The sequence below is a fragment of the Sphaerodactylus townsendi genome, linkage group LG04 (assembly GCF_021028975.2).
Source record: "Sphaerodactylus townsendi isolate TG3544 linkage group LG04, MPM_Stown_v2.3, whole genome shotgun sequence".
In the NCBI taxonomy this organism is placed as follows: domain Eukaryota; kingdom Metazoa; phylum Chordata; class Lepidosauria; order Squamata; family Sphaerodactylidae; genus Sphaerodactylus; species Sphaerodactylus townsendi.
In genome coordinates, this window is record NC_059428.1 from 58,807,521 (window position 1) to 58,823,382 (window position 15,862).

General features: G+C 46.3%; 1 protein-coding gene across 3 annotated transcripts in view; it reads left to right on the forward strand.

Annotated features, from left to right (window-relative positions):
* The first annotated feature begins 10,270 nt into the window (after positions 1-10,270).
* Positions 10,271-15,862, forward strand: part of USP25 (ubiquitin specific peptidase 25) — a 76,931-nt gene continuing 71,339 nt past the window's right edge. The window contains exon 1 of one of the 3 annotated variants that reach the window (XM_048492967.1): positions 10,271-10,526. In XM_048492967.1, the coding sequence (XP_048348924.1) occupies positions 10,482-10,526 (45 nt within the window). In that variant the 5' untranslated portion in view covers positions 10,271-10,481. The remainder of the gene's footprint in view (positions 10,527-15,862) is intronic. The other 2 variants (XM_048492968.1, XM_048492970.1) reach the window with 2 other exon arrangements.

Below are 15,862 nucleotides of genomic sequence, written 5' to 3' on the forward strand. Positions count from 1 at the left end.
CATTTCCAGCTTGCTCAAGGCTCAGCTTCCGATGCCTGGCAACCGCCGGAGGCCCCACCGACTATTATTGATGGCCACAAGCACTCTGAGAATTGGCGCCATCCCTGGACTCTCGCTTTAATGCATGGCAGCTTGCAATATTTAGTCTCTTGAGACAGGATATTCCTCTGGGTATAATCAATGGGTTTATTCGAGAAAATATTGAGGCCCCCCTTGCCTTATTTCTGCTTTCCACAGCCTTTCATGGAAAGCCTGGGGGGGGGTCTTCTTTAAAGGGAGGCAGAGTGTAAGGGTTTCAATGGTGTTGATGGTAAAGTAACCTTGAGTGCATTCCACAGCCAGGTGATGGGCCAGCAGCCGGTAGGAGACCTTATCTCTGTGGAGATAGAGTCTCGTTCCCATGGGAAGCAGGAAGGGGGATGGGATGAATAGAGTTATAACCTGTGCTTCTGGCGGGAAGTGTCATTCCTGCCACTGCGTGTACTTGAGCTTTCTAAGATGTCTGAATAAACGGTCTTTTTCACCAAAGAGCCTTTTATTTCTGCTTCTATGGAATTCCTTACAGAAACAAGAGAAGATTAAGGAAATGGTGGTGTTAGATTTGACTGCCTTCAGAATGAACAAAAGATGACAGTTCCATATAAAATATGACTTTTCATGAAACTGCATGGCTCTTGGGAGTCGTTTAATTTCAAATCAGTGAGACACATATTGATATGAAAATGTATTAAATCCATGCATGACATGCAATTGTCATGTCTGATGAACAGAGGGTTTTTTTCTGGGCAGTTCAGTCCTGAGGGCCACTTCAGCATTGGTGGCCAACTGCCACTGTAGTAGTGGCAGTGATGCTTGGTCTAAAATTCCACAGGGACATTCCATGGAAGGAAAACACTATGCACTCCTCCATAACACATAACATGCATAGTGAGCATCCCGGAGTCTATAGCAATCCTGGCAACACATAGCAATCAAGCAGTTGACCCAGATCATGCCATCAGGCATTAAGCACTTCACTGCAGCCCTGATGTCACCACCAGCCATTAGGGACAAGAAGTCAACATTGCATAGACAAGCATGGACCAGTGGAAAGGCATAGGGGTTGCATGGGCAGGGCTGGTGGTTTGATTCCTAAGCCAGAGGCAAGCTAAAATATTGAAACTGACACTTTGCCCCCCGAGCCACAAAAAAGAGAACAAGAAAGCTCAGCCGATGGACTGCTCTAGCTCTCCATGAATTGAGACACCTCTTCGTAATCTACCCTGTCATCTAAGCTATGAGTCATCTTTTCTCATGTTTATGTAGTGCCAGAAGGGTGAGTTATGAGGGTGTGCAGGGGAGAGGTTTGGCTACTGCTTGGAATGGTAGACAGAATCCTGCGCTATGGCAGGCTTGTGGGTGGGACACTGCTTGCTTTTTTGCATAGGCACACATGGGCTACATTGTGGCTTTTGAAGGTGTAATTTTCTGCCAGTTCTAGGGACATGTTCCCAGGAGGAGGTGGCTTGTGGTATGGAGAGTTGTGTCAGTGGTGCCCTGGCAGGAGTCCACAGCATAGCTGCTCCAGTAGCCGGCCATGGTGCAACAGTGCATTACACCAGCAGATGTCCAAGATATGCCTGCAAAGAAGCTGGTCTACTCCCCTCCCCTTGTGCTGTATTCATCTTTTGTAACTGATCAGGTTAATTAATGCTGGCAATTCTCCACAAATTCAAATTTATGAGCCTTCTGACAAAAATTCATGCATCCAACCAAATGTGATTGCTACATGTGGTACTGACAGGTCTGGATATCACAAGTAATTTATTAAACAAAAGTTTTCACTTTATGGAATGTTAATTTTTCAAGTTTTGTTAATGATTTATAGGCTGACTGTTACTAAAGTTCAGTTCTGAAGCTAAATGGCCTAGAAAAATTTCAATTAGATGTTAAGTGCTCCTTAAAATACAGCTTTTAAAAGTCAAGTCCTATAATTTGGGGCCAATGGACTTAATTTATTTAAAACATACTAGAAATATGTACTGGGCAGTACAATCCAGATGGGGTCGAGGGAGCACAGAGGCCGGGGAAGGAATTACAGCCACCTCTTCTCCTATTGAGTTCCTCAGTGGCAAAGATAGGAGGAAAAGAAAACCACGAAATCTTCCTGTTCCCAGGAAACCCCATAGGGCCGTGGTGGCGAACCTTTGGCACTCCAGATGTTATGGACTACAATTCCCATCAGCCTCTGCCAACATGGCCAATTGACCATGCTGGCAGGGGCTGTTGGGAATTGTAGTCCATAACATCTGGAGTTCCAAAGGTTCGCCATCACTGCCATAGGGGAAAGGAAATTGTACCATGAAAACCAAGTTCAGCACCAGCTGCGGTGGAAGTTGCACGCAGTTGGCTGCACTGCTGGGACCATTCCTGAAATTCCCCCTCCCCAGTTGGGATGCAATTCTGCACCATGGAGCTTTATAGCATGCCTCCAGAGATGTGGGTGTCCTCACCGCTGGCAGGAGTGCCCTTTACGCTGGTGGGGTAGGCATCCCATTGGTGTGAGCCCGTGCTGCATCCAGTGTGGAATTTGACTCTCTCACTCTGGATTGTGCTCTTAATCATTCATTTTAATTTAATTTCAGGAAGGTCATGATTTTCTTCATCATGAAATTGTGAGAGTATTTATACCATTCTATAAAACTATTTTAGTGACATTTTTAGAAATGGAAATATCGCTATTCCAAAATCATTCCCTTAAAATGTACTTTTTGTGCATCTCCCTTCCCAACTCAAGGCTGCAGAAGCAGAGTGTGCCCATGTGGGGTCATGGTCCCAATGTTGCTGCAGTCTTTGAAATGCTCTCCAATGTTTAAAAGTTCCTGAGCAGTAGACCTGGTGTTATTTTTTTAACTGATCAGGTTAAATCCATAGCATCAGATAATTATAGTTCCTATAATTCCAGGAACTGTTTTGATGTGAACAATTTAAGTGATAGTTAGCTGTTTTTAATTATATCATTAAAACATCCAGTGTTTTCAACATTATTAAATTTAGGATGTTGAGGATCCTCTGAAGATGCCAGCCACAGACGCAGGTGAATCATCAGGAGAAAATACTACTGGAACACAGCCACACAACCTGGAAAACTCACAACATTCTAGTGATTCCGGCTGTGAAAGCCTTCAACATTATTACATTTATCTGGATATTTAAACATGCTGGTAGTCTAAGTAATACATTTTTGTTTACTACAAAATCTGGATTTTTTTTTAAATTTCAGGTTTTATTTCCCCCTATTTTACAGATAACAAACATTAAGGTCAAGATAGCAGAGGGTAAGTGTATAGGTATCCCTCTCAGATATTGGGTATATTTGCAATTTTGCCAATACAAATCCAGTAATGCAGTCCTAATAAGAGTTGATTTCAATTGATCTAGAACAGTATAACTCTGCTTAGGATTGCACTGGTATATTTTTACGTTCCATAAATACACCTGATGTAAATTATGCATATTGTATTGTTAAAACAGTAAAATGTTTTGGTGTGACAAGAATGGGAGAATTGCATATATTTTACCTCTACTCTTCCATTTCCAATTTTTTTCCCCTTGGGTAAAAACCCCTCTTTTTTGCATAGCTTCAATATTTCTGAAAATTCTCTAGCTGTCAAGAAATACAGTTTGTGTCTTCAAACTAATGTTCATTAGGCATGTCACTGGAGACCACACAACTTTTGTTCCTTTTGCTGATTACTTAACAATGAATGTAATATACTGCAAGTAGTTCCTCCAAATGATCAAACAACCTTATTATTATGTAATTTCTACCCCACCCTTTCCCAACTGAAGTCGGTTCAAGGTGATTGATGATCAAGATAAAAAAACAATTTAAAATAGATACACTATACACTGTAAGTGTAGGTCAACATTTACAATCTAATTTCCACATTAAAATTCCAGGTGGCACTCTACTAATTAAGGGAAGAAATTAAAACATTACCAGAGTGGGGGCAGGGGGAAGGATGGGGATGATAAACAGCAGTGGCATAATGTCCATTGGGCAAAGTGGGCAGCTGCCCAGGGCTCAAGAATTTTGCACGGCATGCTCCTGCGTTTTAATTTTTTTATGTTTTTTCACGTTTTGGCCTGCAGGGAGCGCAATTTTAGAGGTATTGCACCAAAATTTCAGGGTATCATCAGGAGACTGTCCTGATGATACCCCCCAAGGTTGGTGCAGGTTGGTTCAAGGGTCCAAAGTTATGGACCCCCAAAGGGGTAGCCCCTATCCCCATTGTTTCCAATGAGAGCTAAGGAGATGGGGGCTGCACATTCGAGGATCCATAACTTTGCCCCCCCTGAACCAAACTTCACCAAACTTGGGGAGTGTCATCAGGACAGTCTCCTGATGATACCCTGAAATTTTGGTGTCACTAGCTTAACAATTGCACCCTTGACAGGCAATCCTAGAAATTTGGCCAAGAATCTTACTTCTGCATTGATTTTTTTCCATTGATGTCAATGGGGAATTTCTGGTGCAGCCTGTGGGGTGCACATTTCTGAAGGGACAGTCACAAAACTTTCAGGATATCTTCAGGAGACTGTCCTAATGACACCCTCCAAGTTTGCTGATGTTTGGTTCAGGGAGTCTAAAGTTATGGACCCTCAAAGGGCAGCCCATATCTTCGATTAGCTGCCATTGGAAACAATGGAGGATGGGGCACCCCTTTTGGGAGTCCATAACTTTGGCCACCCCTGAACCAAACTTCACCAAACTTGGGGGGTGTCATCAGGGCGGTCCTCTGAAGATACCCTGAAATTTTGGTGTCACTGGCTTTAAAAATGCTGTTTTTTTCTGGAACCTGGCAGGCTTCATGTGCAGGAACAATGAAACACAAAAAACAGCATTTTACAGCTAGTGGCATCAAAATTTCAGGATATCATCAGGAGACTGTCCTGATGACCCCCCCCCAAGTTTGGTGAAGTTTGGTTCGGGGGGGGCAAAGTTATGGGCCCTCAAAGGGGCAGCCATCATCTCCTTAGCTCCCATTGGAAACAATGGGGGATAGGGGCTACCCCTTTGGGGGTCCATAACTTTGGACCCCTGAACCAAACTGCACCAAACTTCAGGGGCATCAGGATGGATCTTTGTGAGGTGGCAGGACTAGCAGTCAGGGGCGCACATGCACCTGGCCGACGCACCTACCGCGCTGCTCTCCCCTGGATGCTGCTGCTGCCCGCCGCCACTTGTCTGCCCCCCGCATCTCACGCCATTTCGCCGGTAAGGGGGGGGCGCCTAAGTTCAGCTGGCAGGGAGGGGGGAAGCCACAAGCCACCAGGGGAGGATGGGGAAGCTCCACCTCCTTCCCATGGGGGCAGGCACCAAACGCAGGTTTTACCCAGTGCTCCAGTTTGCCTCGCTACGCCCCTGATAAACAGGGAAGGAGAAGGGAAAGGAAGAACTGAACAGGCAGGCCAGCTAGAATGAAGCCATCACTGTCCTCAACTATAGGTCTTGTGGAACATCTCAAGCCCCTTTAGCACATGCAGAATAATGCACTTTAATCCACTTTCACAATTGTTTGCAAGTGGATTTTGGTATTCCACACAGTAAAATCCAGCTGCAAAGTGCATTGGAAGTGGATTGAAAGTACATTATTCTGCATGTGCGGAAGGAGCCTCCGTCTTGCAGGCTCTTCGGGAATGAGCTAGATCTTGCAGGGCCAGACTCTCACTGGATAGAGAGTTCTACCAGGCCAGAACCAGAGCTGAGAAGTCTTTGGCCTTGGTTGATGATAGCCAGATACTTTTTAGGCCAGGGACCACCATTAAGTTTTTACCAGCTCTTTGTGGAGCAAAATTAGAGAGATGGTCTTGCAGGTCAATGGTCTCCCGCTGTTTTGGGATTTAAAGGTCAGTACTTAGAGGCGTAGAAATGAAAAATGGAGCCCAGGGCAAAATCTGAGTTTTGCGACCGCCCTCCCCACCTTGACCAAACAACGATTTTTTGCACCAGGTCATTTCAAAGTCACCATCACATCATGGAACATGCCCCAACTCATAAATCTGAATACAGCAATAGTCCATGCCAAACAGCAGAAATGAATTTTTTTGATGTTTTCAAAAGGCTTTCAAAATGTTTTATTACTGTTGTGAAAAAATATAAAAATAAAACAAAAAGGCACTTCCGAATGGCTTTCATTTGTTTTCCCGTATGACACTCTAGGACAGAAGCAGCATCAGGCGCAGTATATATGCAGAGACTGAGGTAGTAACTTCTAACTTTTACACAAAAGCCCTTAAGACTAGCAATATAGAAGGGATTTCAACAATTGGTACAAAATCAGGGTGAGGGGGAGAGAGATAGGGAGTTCTCAAATTGACTAGGTGATAAACCCTAAGCAGAATAGTCAATTCACACAGAGCATCAAAAATGCTGCTAAAAAAAGATTTTAAAAATATGGCCACAATTCATAGGTTTCAGGAGATTGTTCTAGCAACAAGTGTCTTTTTTTTAACGGAGCAAACACCACTCCTTCAGGAACTTAATTCTATCCTATCTAGTAGCACACATAGAACAAGCAATTTCTAATTCCCTAAAGTCTGTGCCAGGAAGCCTTGTTGGGGATTGGGGGGGGGGGGGCTGGGAAAGCTTGCTCTGCCCATGGATTCTGTGATCCATGGGCAGAGAGGTGTGCTGAGAATGGGGGGGGGGAGGCTGAAAGAGCTTGCTTTGCCCATGGATCCTATGATCCATGGGTAGGGAGGCTTGCTGGGGGTGGGGATGAAGGCTGGAGAGCTTGCTTTGCTCATGGATCCTGTGATCCATGGGCAGGGAGGCTTGTTGGGGAGGGGCTGGGAGAGCTTGCTCTGCCCATGGATCCTGTGGCCCGGGGAAAATGGCACTCGGGGCAACACCTGCTCTGGGCATCCCTTACGTCCCCCTGTGCCCCATTTACCTTAGTTGGCGGCAGTTCCATGGCACCTGGCAGTGGCCCCTGCTGGGCCGCGCGAGAACAAGGGGTGCCTGACTGTGGCCTCCACATGGCCTGGAGGGGTAAGGCTGGGCAGGGGTGACTGGCAGCAACCTCTACTGGGCTGGGCAGGTTTGAGGGGTGCCCGTCAGCAGCCTCCACCTGGCCTGGCAGGGTGAGGTTGGGTAGCGGTGCCTGGCAGTAGCCTCCACTGGCCTGGCGGGGCCTGACGGCTGCAGTGTTCACTGGGCCTGCTGGCCTGGCAGGTCTGGGACAAGGGGGGAAGGAGGAGTGGTGTGGGGCAATGTTCTGCCCCCCGGGGCATTTGTCCATAAGCTTTTGCCTGGAAGCTACACCTCTGTCAGTACCAAAACCTTCAATCTGATCCAGCATTCCATTTGAAGCTGGTGGAACTGGCAGAGGATTATCTGGATATGTGCTCTCATGGGGTCCTTGCTGCTGCTGCATTCTGTATCAACTGAAGCCACTGGAGCAACTTCAAGGTAGCCCTGCATAGAGAGTTGCAGTAGTCCTGTCTGGGGGTGACCGTAGCATGGATCATTGTGGCTAGACAGGGCAGGAAAGTAGGGCATCAACTACCTGATCTATTAAGCCTCCAAACATCTGGCCAATATATCTGGGATGGTGTCTGGCCAGCTGTTCATCAGCACATACAGCTGTGTGTCACCTGCATATTGATGACAATCCAGTCCAAACCTCTGGACTAGCTGGAAAAGGGTGTGTGTCATGCCTCTAGAGACATCCTCCCAATTTTACTTGTTTAGGTTTCAGTTATACCCTTAGGTAGAATGGGTTTACTTGATTTTGTATAGTATTCTTTGGGAGTGAACCTTAGTTAGACCCTGTCCCTTTACGAAGCCCTCTAGAGGCAAGAGCACTACCATTCTTTATTAGCTTGTAGTTTCTTTGTGTTACAGTTTTGTTTAGTCTCGGGTGTCCGGAAGGCTGGAGACAGCAATATCCCAGATGTATAAAGATGTTAGAGACTCATAGTATTTCAAGTAATCAAGTTCCAACAGAATTGCAGGAAAAACAGTGTCCAGATAGAGGACACCGGGAGAACTCAGAAGAAGAGGCAAGCAGTGCAGACTTTCTTAGAAGCAGTTAAGGAAGAATTGGTGCCTACAAGCTCTTCAAATGATCTCCAGTTGTTTCCAGCATCGCAAGTATTCTTTATTAGTTAGACTTCATGGGAGGAATCAGAGTCCTAAACTTTCAACACTATTAAACTTTTTGAACTGTTATTTGTCTGTAGGTTCTGTTCTGGCTGAATGCAAGGCACATGATATTAGTTCACTTGGGGAATAGAACAGGGGTGCACATAGATGTTAAAAAGTATTTGAGAGAAGATCCCCCCGAGGGACCCTGAATACTAATTTTATCAGTTTTAAAGACTGTTTCATGTATACCAATACCTTATGTCTGTAAAGGGATAAAGAAATGTCATTTACCTAGGAGTAAGTACAACTGTTTTTTCAACAAATGTACACAGAATTAATTATTTCTTAGCAAATGTTCATAGGATTGGTCTACATGGGTATCAAAGGATAACCATTTTACTTGAAGTATTTATATGCCATTTTTCTATATAAAAATTGGAGAGATTTCAAAATAAAGTTATCAAAATACTTTTATCAAACCCAAAAAAGAGAGAAAACTTAAAATCAATGAAAGAAATCATAACTTAACAAACCAGAAGATGGAAAGAGATGTAATTGTATATGACAAATCATACTTCCGAAAATGCTTCAGTAAAACCGATGAAGCCATACAAGTTTCCTAATGGAGCAGCAGTGGCGTAGGAGGTTAAGAGCTCGTGTATCTAATCTGGAGGAACCGGATTTGATTCTCCGCTCTGCTGCCTGAGCTGTGGAGGCTTATCTGGGGAATTCAGATTAGCCTGTACACTCCCACACACGCCAGCTGGGTGACCTTGGGCTAGTCACAGTTTCTCGGAGCTCTCTCAGCCCCACCTACCTCACAGGGTGTTTGTTGTGAGAGGGGAAGGGCAAGGAGATTGTAAGCCCCTTTGAGTCTCCTACAGGAGAGAAAGGGGGGATATAAATCCAAACTCTTCTTCTTCTTCGTCGTCGTCTTCTTCTTCTAAATCAATACCAGAACCACGACAGAAACTATCTTGATTTTTGGGGCATCAGATGGATAATTTTAATAGATGTTTGCTTGCAGATCTCAATAGTCATAGTATTCGTATCGAAGGAGGCACTTCCTGAGACAATCACAACTATGCCGGTTTGGACTGTAAAGGTTAATACAAGCATTTGGACCTATAATGAAGAATCATGCTAAAAAGACCCACTAATCCAAAATAGGATACACAAGGTTTGAAGGGTTCAAGCAGGCTAATTTTACAGTCGCGTCCTGCTTTTTAAAAACTAACTTAACATTCTGTGACTTCTGCAGCACTGTTATTTGTCCTTTAATTAAATTTAATGCCCTATTTTTCTACTTACCCGGAGAATCCTTCAAATATGTAGAAAACCCTATATTTTTTATAAAGCTTTTTAAAACTGTTTTTTTAATTGTAAACCACCTCAAGCATAATTCGGGGGTGGGGGGAGATATAGAAACAACTGTCTGTGTGGGTGGCCTGGTTTTGTTGTTTTAATTAATGGCATGAGCCACCCACTTTAGTATTCAATATAGTACTGATAATATTTATCTATCTACTATAGTTCTCTGCTCCTTGCTCAAATAAAACAAAAAAATTATGCTTCCCTACTTTAAATCGTTTCCCCCCAGACTGCAGAGTGGAGGTGCTTGGACGGTTACCAATAGTGTTAAAACGACCGATTAGAACCCTTCAGCTGGGGTGCAGAATTTTGCATCAGCTGAAGTTTCTGAACTATTTTCAAGGGCAGTTTCCTACAGGGTGCTATGGAAATCCAATCGGAGAACACTAAAACTATGCTCACCGATTTTTGATAAGGGGACTACAACATTTCTACAACACGATCCAATAGTAACTATTCCTAAAGCAGACAGACCCAGACGTCGGGGTTCTAGCGCCAGTTACCATACCAGCTTCTCCCTCTGAATAACACGCCACTCCTTAGCAAATATGCAGGGCCGCCGTCACCAGGAGAGCAGGCAGAGATATCCATATGACACGACGACCCCCACAAATGCACTTCTGTGTCCCCACAGTCCCTTATTTGGACGGCGTCTTTTGCATTACGCGATTTCCAACTGAGTGGGCAGGAAGGAAAACGGCGGACAGATGGGGAGGAGCGACGCGCATTCTCGGGCTGGGCGGGTTTGGTGGAGGCAGGCGGCGTCGCGTACGCCGGACGAGCGGCCTTGCGCCTTTCCCGGGCCCGTCGTTTGCTGGGGTGTCGCGTCACGGCTGCGTTGCCTCCGCGAGGCGGCAACCTGAGACTCCTCCCGCGCGGCGTCCGCTGTCTTCCAGCCGCCCCTCTTCGCCCGCGGCCGTCTTCTCCTGCAGCCCCCTCAGGCCGGCAGGGAGGGAAGCCGACCCGAGCAGGGGCCATGACCGTGGAGCAAAACGTGCTGCAGCAGGGGAACTCGCAGAAGGTCAGTAGGGAGGCGGAGAGGACCCGGAGGGCTGGTAGGAGCAGCCTGCTCGGCTCAGGCCGCTGGAGGGAGCGCCCTGGCAGGCTGGCGGGCTACGCGAGGGCCTGGCTTTTGGGAAGCGAAAGGCGCTTGTGGGGCTGCGTCGCCTCCCTCCTCTGCTGCCTCGGTACCCTTTGCGTAGATGCAGAGACAAACGTAGTTGCTCTTGCTAAGATAGGGTGTGGGGGCGGCGTAGATTCAGACGCTTCTTCGGTAGTACCCCTTCAATAAATGACTTCAGTCCCGCTCTTCCCCTTTTTGGCTGCATCTGAATCCGGTCATTTTGTTCCATCTCTCCTCCTCCTGCTTTTTCCAAGTGCCCGTGAGCTTGAGCTTTCCACCAGTCCATACGTTTGTAGCCTGGTTCCCACTCCCCCCCCCCCTTTCCCCAATATTACATAAATAAAATAGGCGACTGTCCTGCCTCATTTTCATGTGCTGACAGCCACCCTTCTGAGGATGTCAGCTTTCTGACCCGTTCTGTACTGGTTAGGGATGGTTTGTATATTCTTCAGGGCTACATCTTTTATGTTGTGTTTAATGTAATTGGAGTGCGACTTTGAAGGAAGTCAGCAAACATACATTCTGAGAAAGGGCAACTGTAGGATGAATATGGGGTGTGTGTGAGAGAGAGACTTCTGTGCGTAGCTGCTTGACTGGTGATTCAAGTTTTCACATGCAAGTAGAGTCACAAAAATTCCCGCTCAGAATTCTGCCCACTAGGATAGGACAGCCTATATTAAGGCCTTTTGTGCTTCACAAAACATTTTGCTATGTAGTTAATATTTATAGTTTGTATGAGCGGTTTTGTTTGGGGTATGATGACTCTGTTGGAGAAGATCAACAGTAGCATCCTAAACAAAGTTGCTCTCTTTAACTTCAACGAATTTAGAAAGGTGTAACTCTGCTTAGGGGAAGCAAGTGCATGTATCCCAATGTCACATATTTATTCCACCTTTCTTACAAGTCCCTGAAGATAATGAGAATTCCATTGTACCCTTTTGACCCTCTTTTTTCCCAGCCTGCATCCTGTTTCACTGCAGCTTCCCTACAATGGAATATCTTCTGTTTGACATCCCACACTTTCCCTGCCCTACTGTGGGTTGTCTTTGCCTTTAGGTTGTAAATGTGCATACAGAGCCTGTTTGGTGTATAATTTTTCTAGAGCATCCAGCAGTTTTAGGCCTTTCAAAGTAGGTGAGACTGAGACTGGATTTGGATTTGGATGTAATGACAAGTTGCAGTTAAACTGTTTGTGTCCAGTTGGAGTTTGGTGTTATGCTTGCACATGTTACTTATTCCTCCCACCTTCCTTGACTGATAGATCAAGCTACAAGTTTGTCATGATACCTGAATGAAAAGTCAAGTGAATTGGAATGTGCCTACTCCACACAAACCAGGTTTTTTTAAAAAGTTGGATTTAGCTGAAGTTCAGAATTCCTACTAGGAGGGAACATTCCAGTTGGAAACTTCCTGCATTTGAATGGCATGAAAATAGTTTTTGATGACACTAAGAACTACATTCAAACTACTGGAGGACTTGGGGGTGGGGTGAGGGGCACATGTACATATAGCAACCAACTGTGTTTGTGCCTGATTTGGTTTGAATTGAAACTTGCTGTGATGTTTGAGTGAAGCCTGACAAGTATTGATAGCCTCATGATTATTCATGGGTCCTGGACTATTGTAGGTCCCACTGCTTTTTATTTAGGAAGTGGAACCAATCATTGTAGGAAAATACTTAATGTTTTTAAAGCGCAGAATGCTACTGCTCAGCTATTACTGGGAGCTAGAGGGAGCACGCATATTACTCCCATTCTGCAGTGCCCCCACAGTTTTTGGGCTCAGTTTAAAGCATTGGCCATCACATAAAAGTCCATCATGGTGTTGGACCCTCATATCTGCAAGACTGCTTCTTCCCTATGTACCACCATGACAGTTTCACTCATTTGAACCAGGACATCTGCATGTTCAAATGGGCAAATGAGCAACTGCATCTACACATGCCTTACCTGTTGTGGCTGCCACCTTGCAGAGTGGGCTCAACGAAAAGGTCAGGAAAGCTCCCACTGTCCTGGCTTTTCACAAACTATGCAGGACTGAATTATTCAAGAGGGCTTTTCTGTGCAGGCAGTAGAGTTGCACTGTACTAAATGAGTGAAAAAGTCACTTGGAAATATTGTTAGGAAAAGTAGTCTGTACTACTGTGATTAGCTTGTTGAAACCAGGATCCTAATGTGAATTTCTATGCATCATTCAATGTCATGTTGATACTTATGCTTTGCTGAAGTTCTGTTTTTAAATCTTTGATTGGATCTACAACCTGAATCCTGTTGTGTATTTTATGGAATGTTCTGTACTGGTTATTATATTGGGTTAATCTACGTAATCTGTCTTGAGTCCAAGTGAGAAATGTGGACTATAAATGACGTAATTAAAAAAATAAGCCTCACTTTTTTGTGTGCATGTCATCAAGTAACTGCTGACTATGGTGATCCCATAGGGTTTTCAAGGCAAGAGACATTTGGAGGTGGTTTGCCATTGCCTGCCTCCACATCATGACCCTTGTGTTCCTTGGAGGTTGATTGTCTAAATATTTACCAGAGAGGTCCCTGCTTAGTTTCTGAGATTTGGCAAGATTAGGCTAGCCTGACTATCCACTACTTTTCATATATTAAGTTGAACTAATCATTGTAATAACATATACTTAACATTTTTAAAGGGCAGCCTATATTTTAACTCACCACAAGCACAGATTGCTGATGAGTCAGATGTGATCATGTGGGAATGGTATGGAATCTTTACATCCTGTCTCTGATTTGAGTCATACTTGTATATCTGTCTACTGCAAATAGATGCTGAATGGTTTTGACTAGTGTGAAATGAGGAGTTCTTTGACAGCCTTCTGCCTATCCCATCCCTTTACTGTACTTCTCCATTGGCCCATCTTTTCTTAAACAGTTTTAACAGTATTTTTATTTATTTTTTATTTTATTTATTTATTAAACTTTTATACCGCCCCATCCTCTAGGGGCTCTGGGCGGTGTACAGCATAAAACATGGTAAAACAAGTCACTAAAATCTTTAAAACAGCGGTAACAAACATTAATAGTAATCCATAAAATAGCTTAAAACTCATAAAACAGCAAAAAACCATAATACATAATAAAAGGCGTCCGACCCCAATTTAAAACCTACCCCCATGAGGGGGGATGGCAGGACCCCTCAATATGAGGGGACCCTGATGTAACTGCCCTAGGGGCAGGGCAGTAAGGGGGCACCATATCAGCAGCTGGACACTCCAAAGGCCCGGTGGAACAACACAGTCTTACAGGCCCTGCGGAACTCACCCAGGTCCCGCAGGGCCCGGACAGCTGGAGGAAGGGTGTTCCACCAGGCCGGGGCCAGTGCCGTAAAGGTCCTGGCCCGCGTGGAGGCCAGCCGCATCATAGAGGGGCCAGGGGCCACCAGTAAGTTGGCCTCTGCAGAGCGCAGAGGCCGAGTTGGGACATATGGGGTGATGCGGTCCCGAAGGTACGAGGGTCCCAGGCCGCGCAAAGCCTTAAAGGTCAAAACCCACACCTTGAAGATGATTCGGAATTCAACCGGGAGCCAATGCAGCTGTCGCAACACAGGCTGGATGTGTTCTCTGAAGGCGCCTCCTGTGAGCAGGCGTGCTGCCGCATGTTGGACCAGTTTTAACTTCCGAATCAAACGCAAGGGAAGGCCGGCGTACAGCGAGTTACAATAGTCCAGCCTGGAGGTGACCGTTGCATGGATCACAGTGGCCAGATCCGCCTGGGAGAGGAAGGGAGCCAACCGCCGGGCCTGGCGAAGATGGAAAAATGCAGTCCGGGTTGTATGGGCCACCTGGGTCTCCATTGAGAGAGACGAATCCAGGTGGACCCCCAGACTGCGAACAGAGGGGGTCGGCGCCAATGAGACCCCCTCCCACACCGGCGGCTGGAAATCCCTAACCTCACCCCTGCGGTCTAGCCAGAGGATCTCCGTCTTCGATGGATTCAGTTGCAACCTGCTCTGCTGCAACCAACCAGCTACCGCCTCCAAACAATGCTGGAGAGCCGCAGGGGCGGCAACCGCTCCCCCCTCCATCAACAGAATGAGCTGAGTGTCATCAGCATATTGATGACAGATCAGCCCAAAGCTCCGCACCAACTGAGCAAGTGGTCGCATATAGATGTTAAATAATAGCGGGGATAGCAGCGCTCCCTGCGGTACTCCGCACTGAAGCGGGCACCTCCGGGAGGCTTCATCCCCGCACCACACTTGCTGACTCCGGTCCCGGAGAAACGAGGCAATCCACTGAAGGACAGTGCCCCGTACCCCGGAAGCGGCCAGGCGGTGGGTCAAAAGGTCGTGATCGACCATATCAAACGCTGCGGTAAGATCTAACAAAACCAGCAGCGCCGATCCGCCCCGGTCGAGTTGCATACGGAGCGTGTCTGTGATGGCGACAAGAGCGGTCTCCGTCCCATGCCCAGCACGGAAGCCGGACTGGAAGGGGTCGAAAGCCAATGCGTCATCCAGGAAACCCTGAAGCTGCTCCAACACCACTCTCTCAATTACCTTCCCCAGAAACGAAAGATTCGAGACGGGGCGGTAATTGGCCAGATCACCTGGATCTAACAATGGTCTTTTCAAGAGTGGGCGGACCACTGCCTCCTTCAACCCATTCGGAAAGACCCCTTGCTCAAGGGAGCCATTGATGATGTTCAACAGATGGGGTCGTAGCTCCGCCCAGCAAGCTTTTATAAGCCAGGAGGGGCACGGATCCAGAGGACAGGTAGTAGGTCTAACAGCAGCCAAGGCCCTGTCAACAGCGGCTTCGGAGAGCAGGGAGAACTGGGCCAAACTTGGGCCCGAAGACGGCAAGGGAGCCTCCAGTTCACTAATTGTAGATAACGTGGCGGGAAGGTCCCGGCGAAGCAACGTGACTTTATCTGCAAAAAAGCTCATGAATGCCTCACAGCTAATAGCCAATCGATGATTTGTAGACCCCCCCGATAAGGAGGTCAAAGACCGAATTATACGAAATAATTGCGCCGGGCGGGAGCTAGCAGACGCAAGAGAGGAGGAGAAGAAAGCCCTCTTCGCCTCCTTCGTTGCCATCTCATAGGCCTTCATAAACGTCCTATAAGATGTTCGCGCATCCGCCTAGAAACATCTGTAGACACTTTACTTCTTACACTTTAGTTGGTATTATGTGGTAGATCTGTCCTACCACTTTGCTCACACAGTTTGAAGCTTTCCTCCAGCTTTTAAGTGGTTCTTTCTTT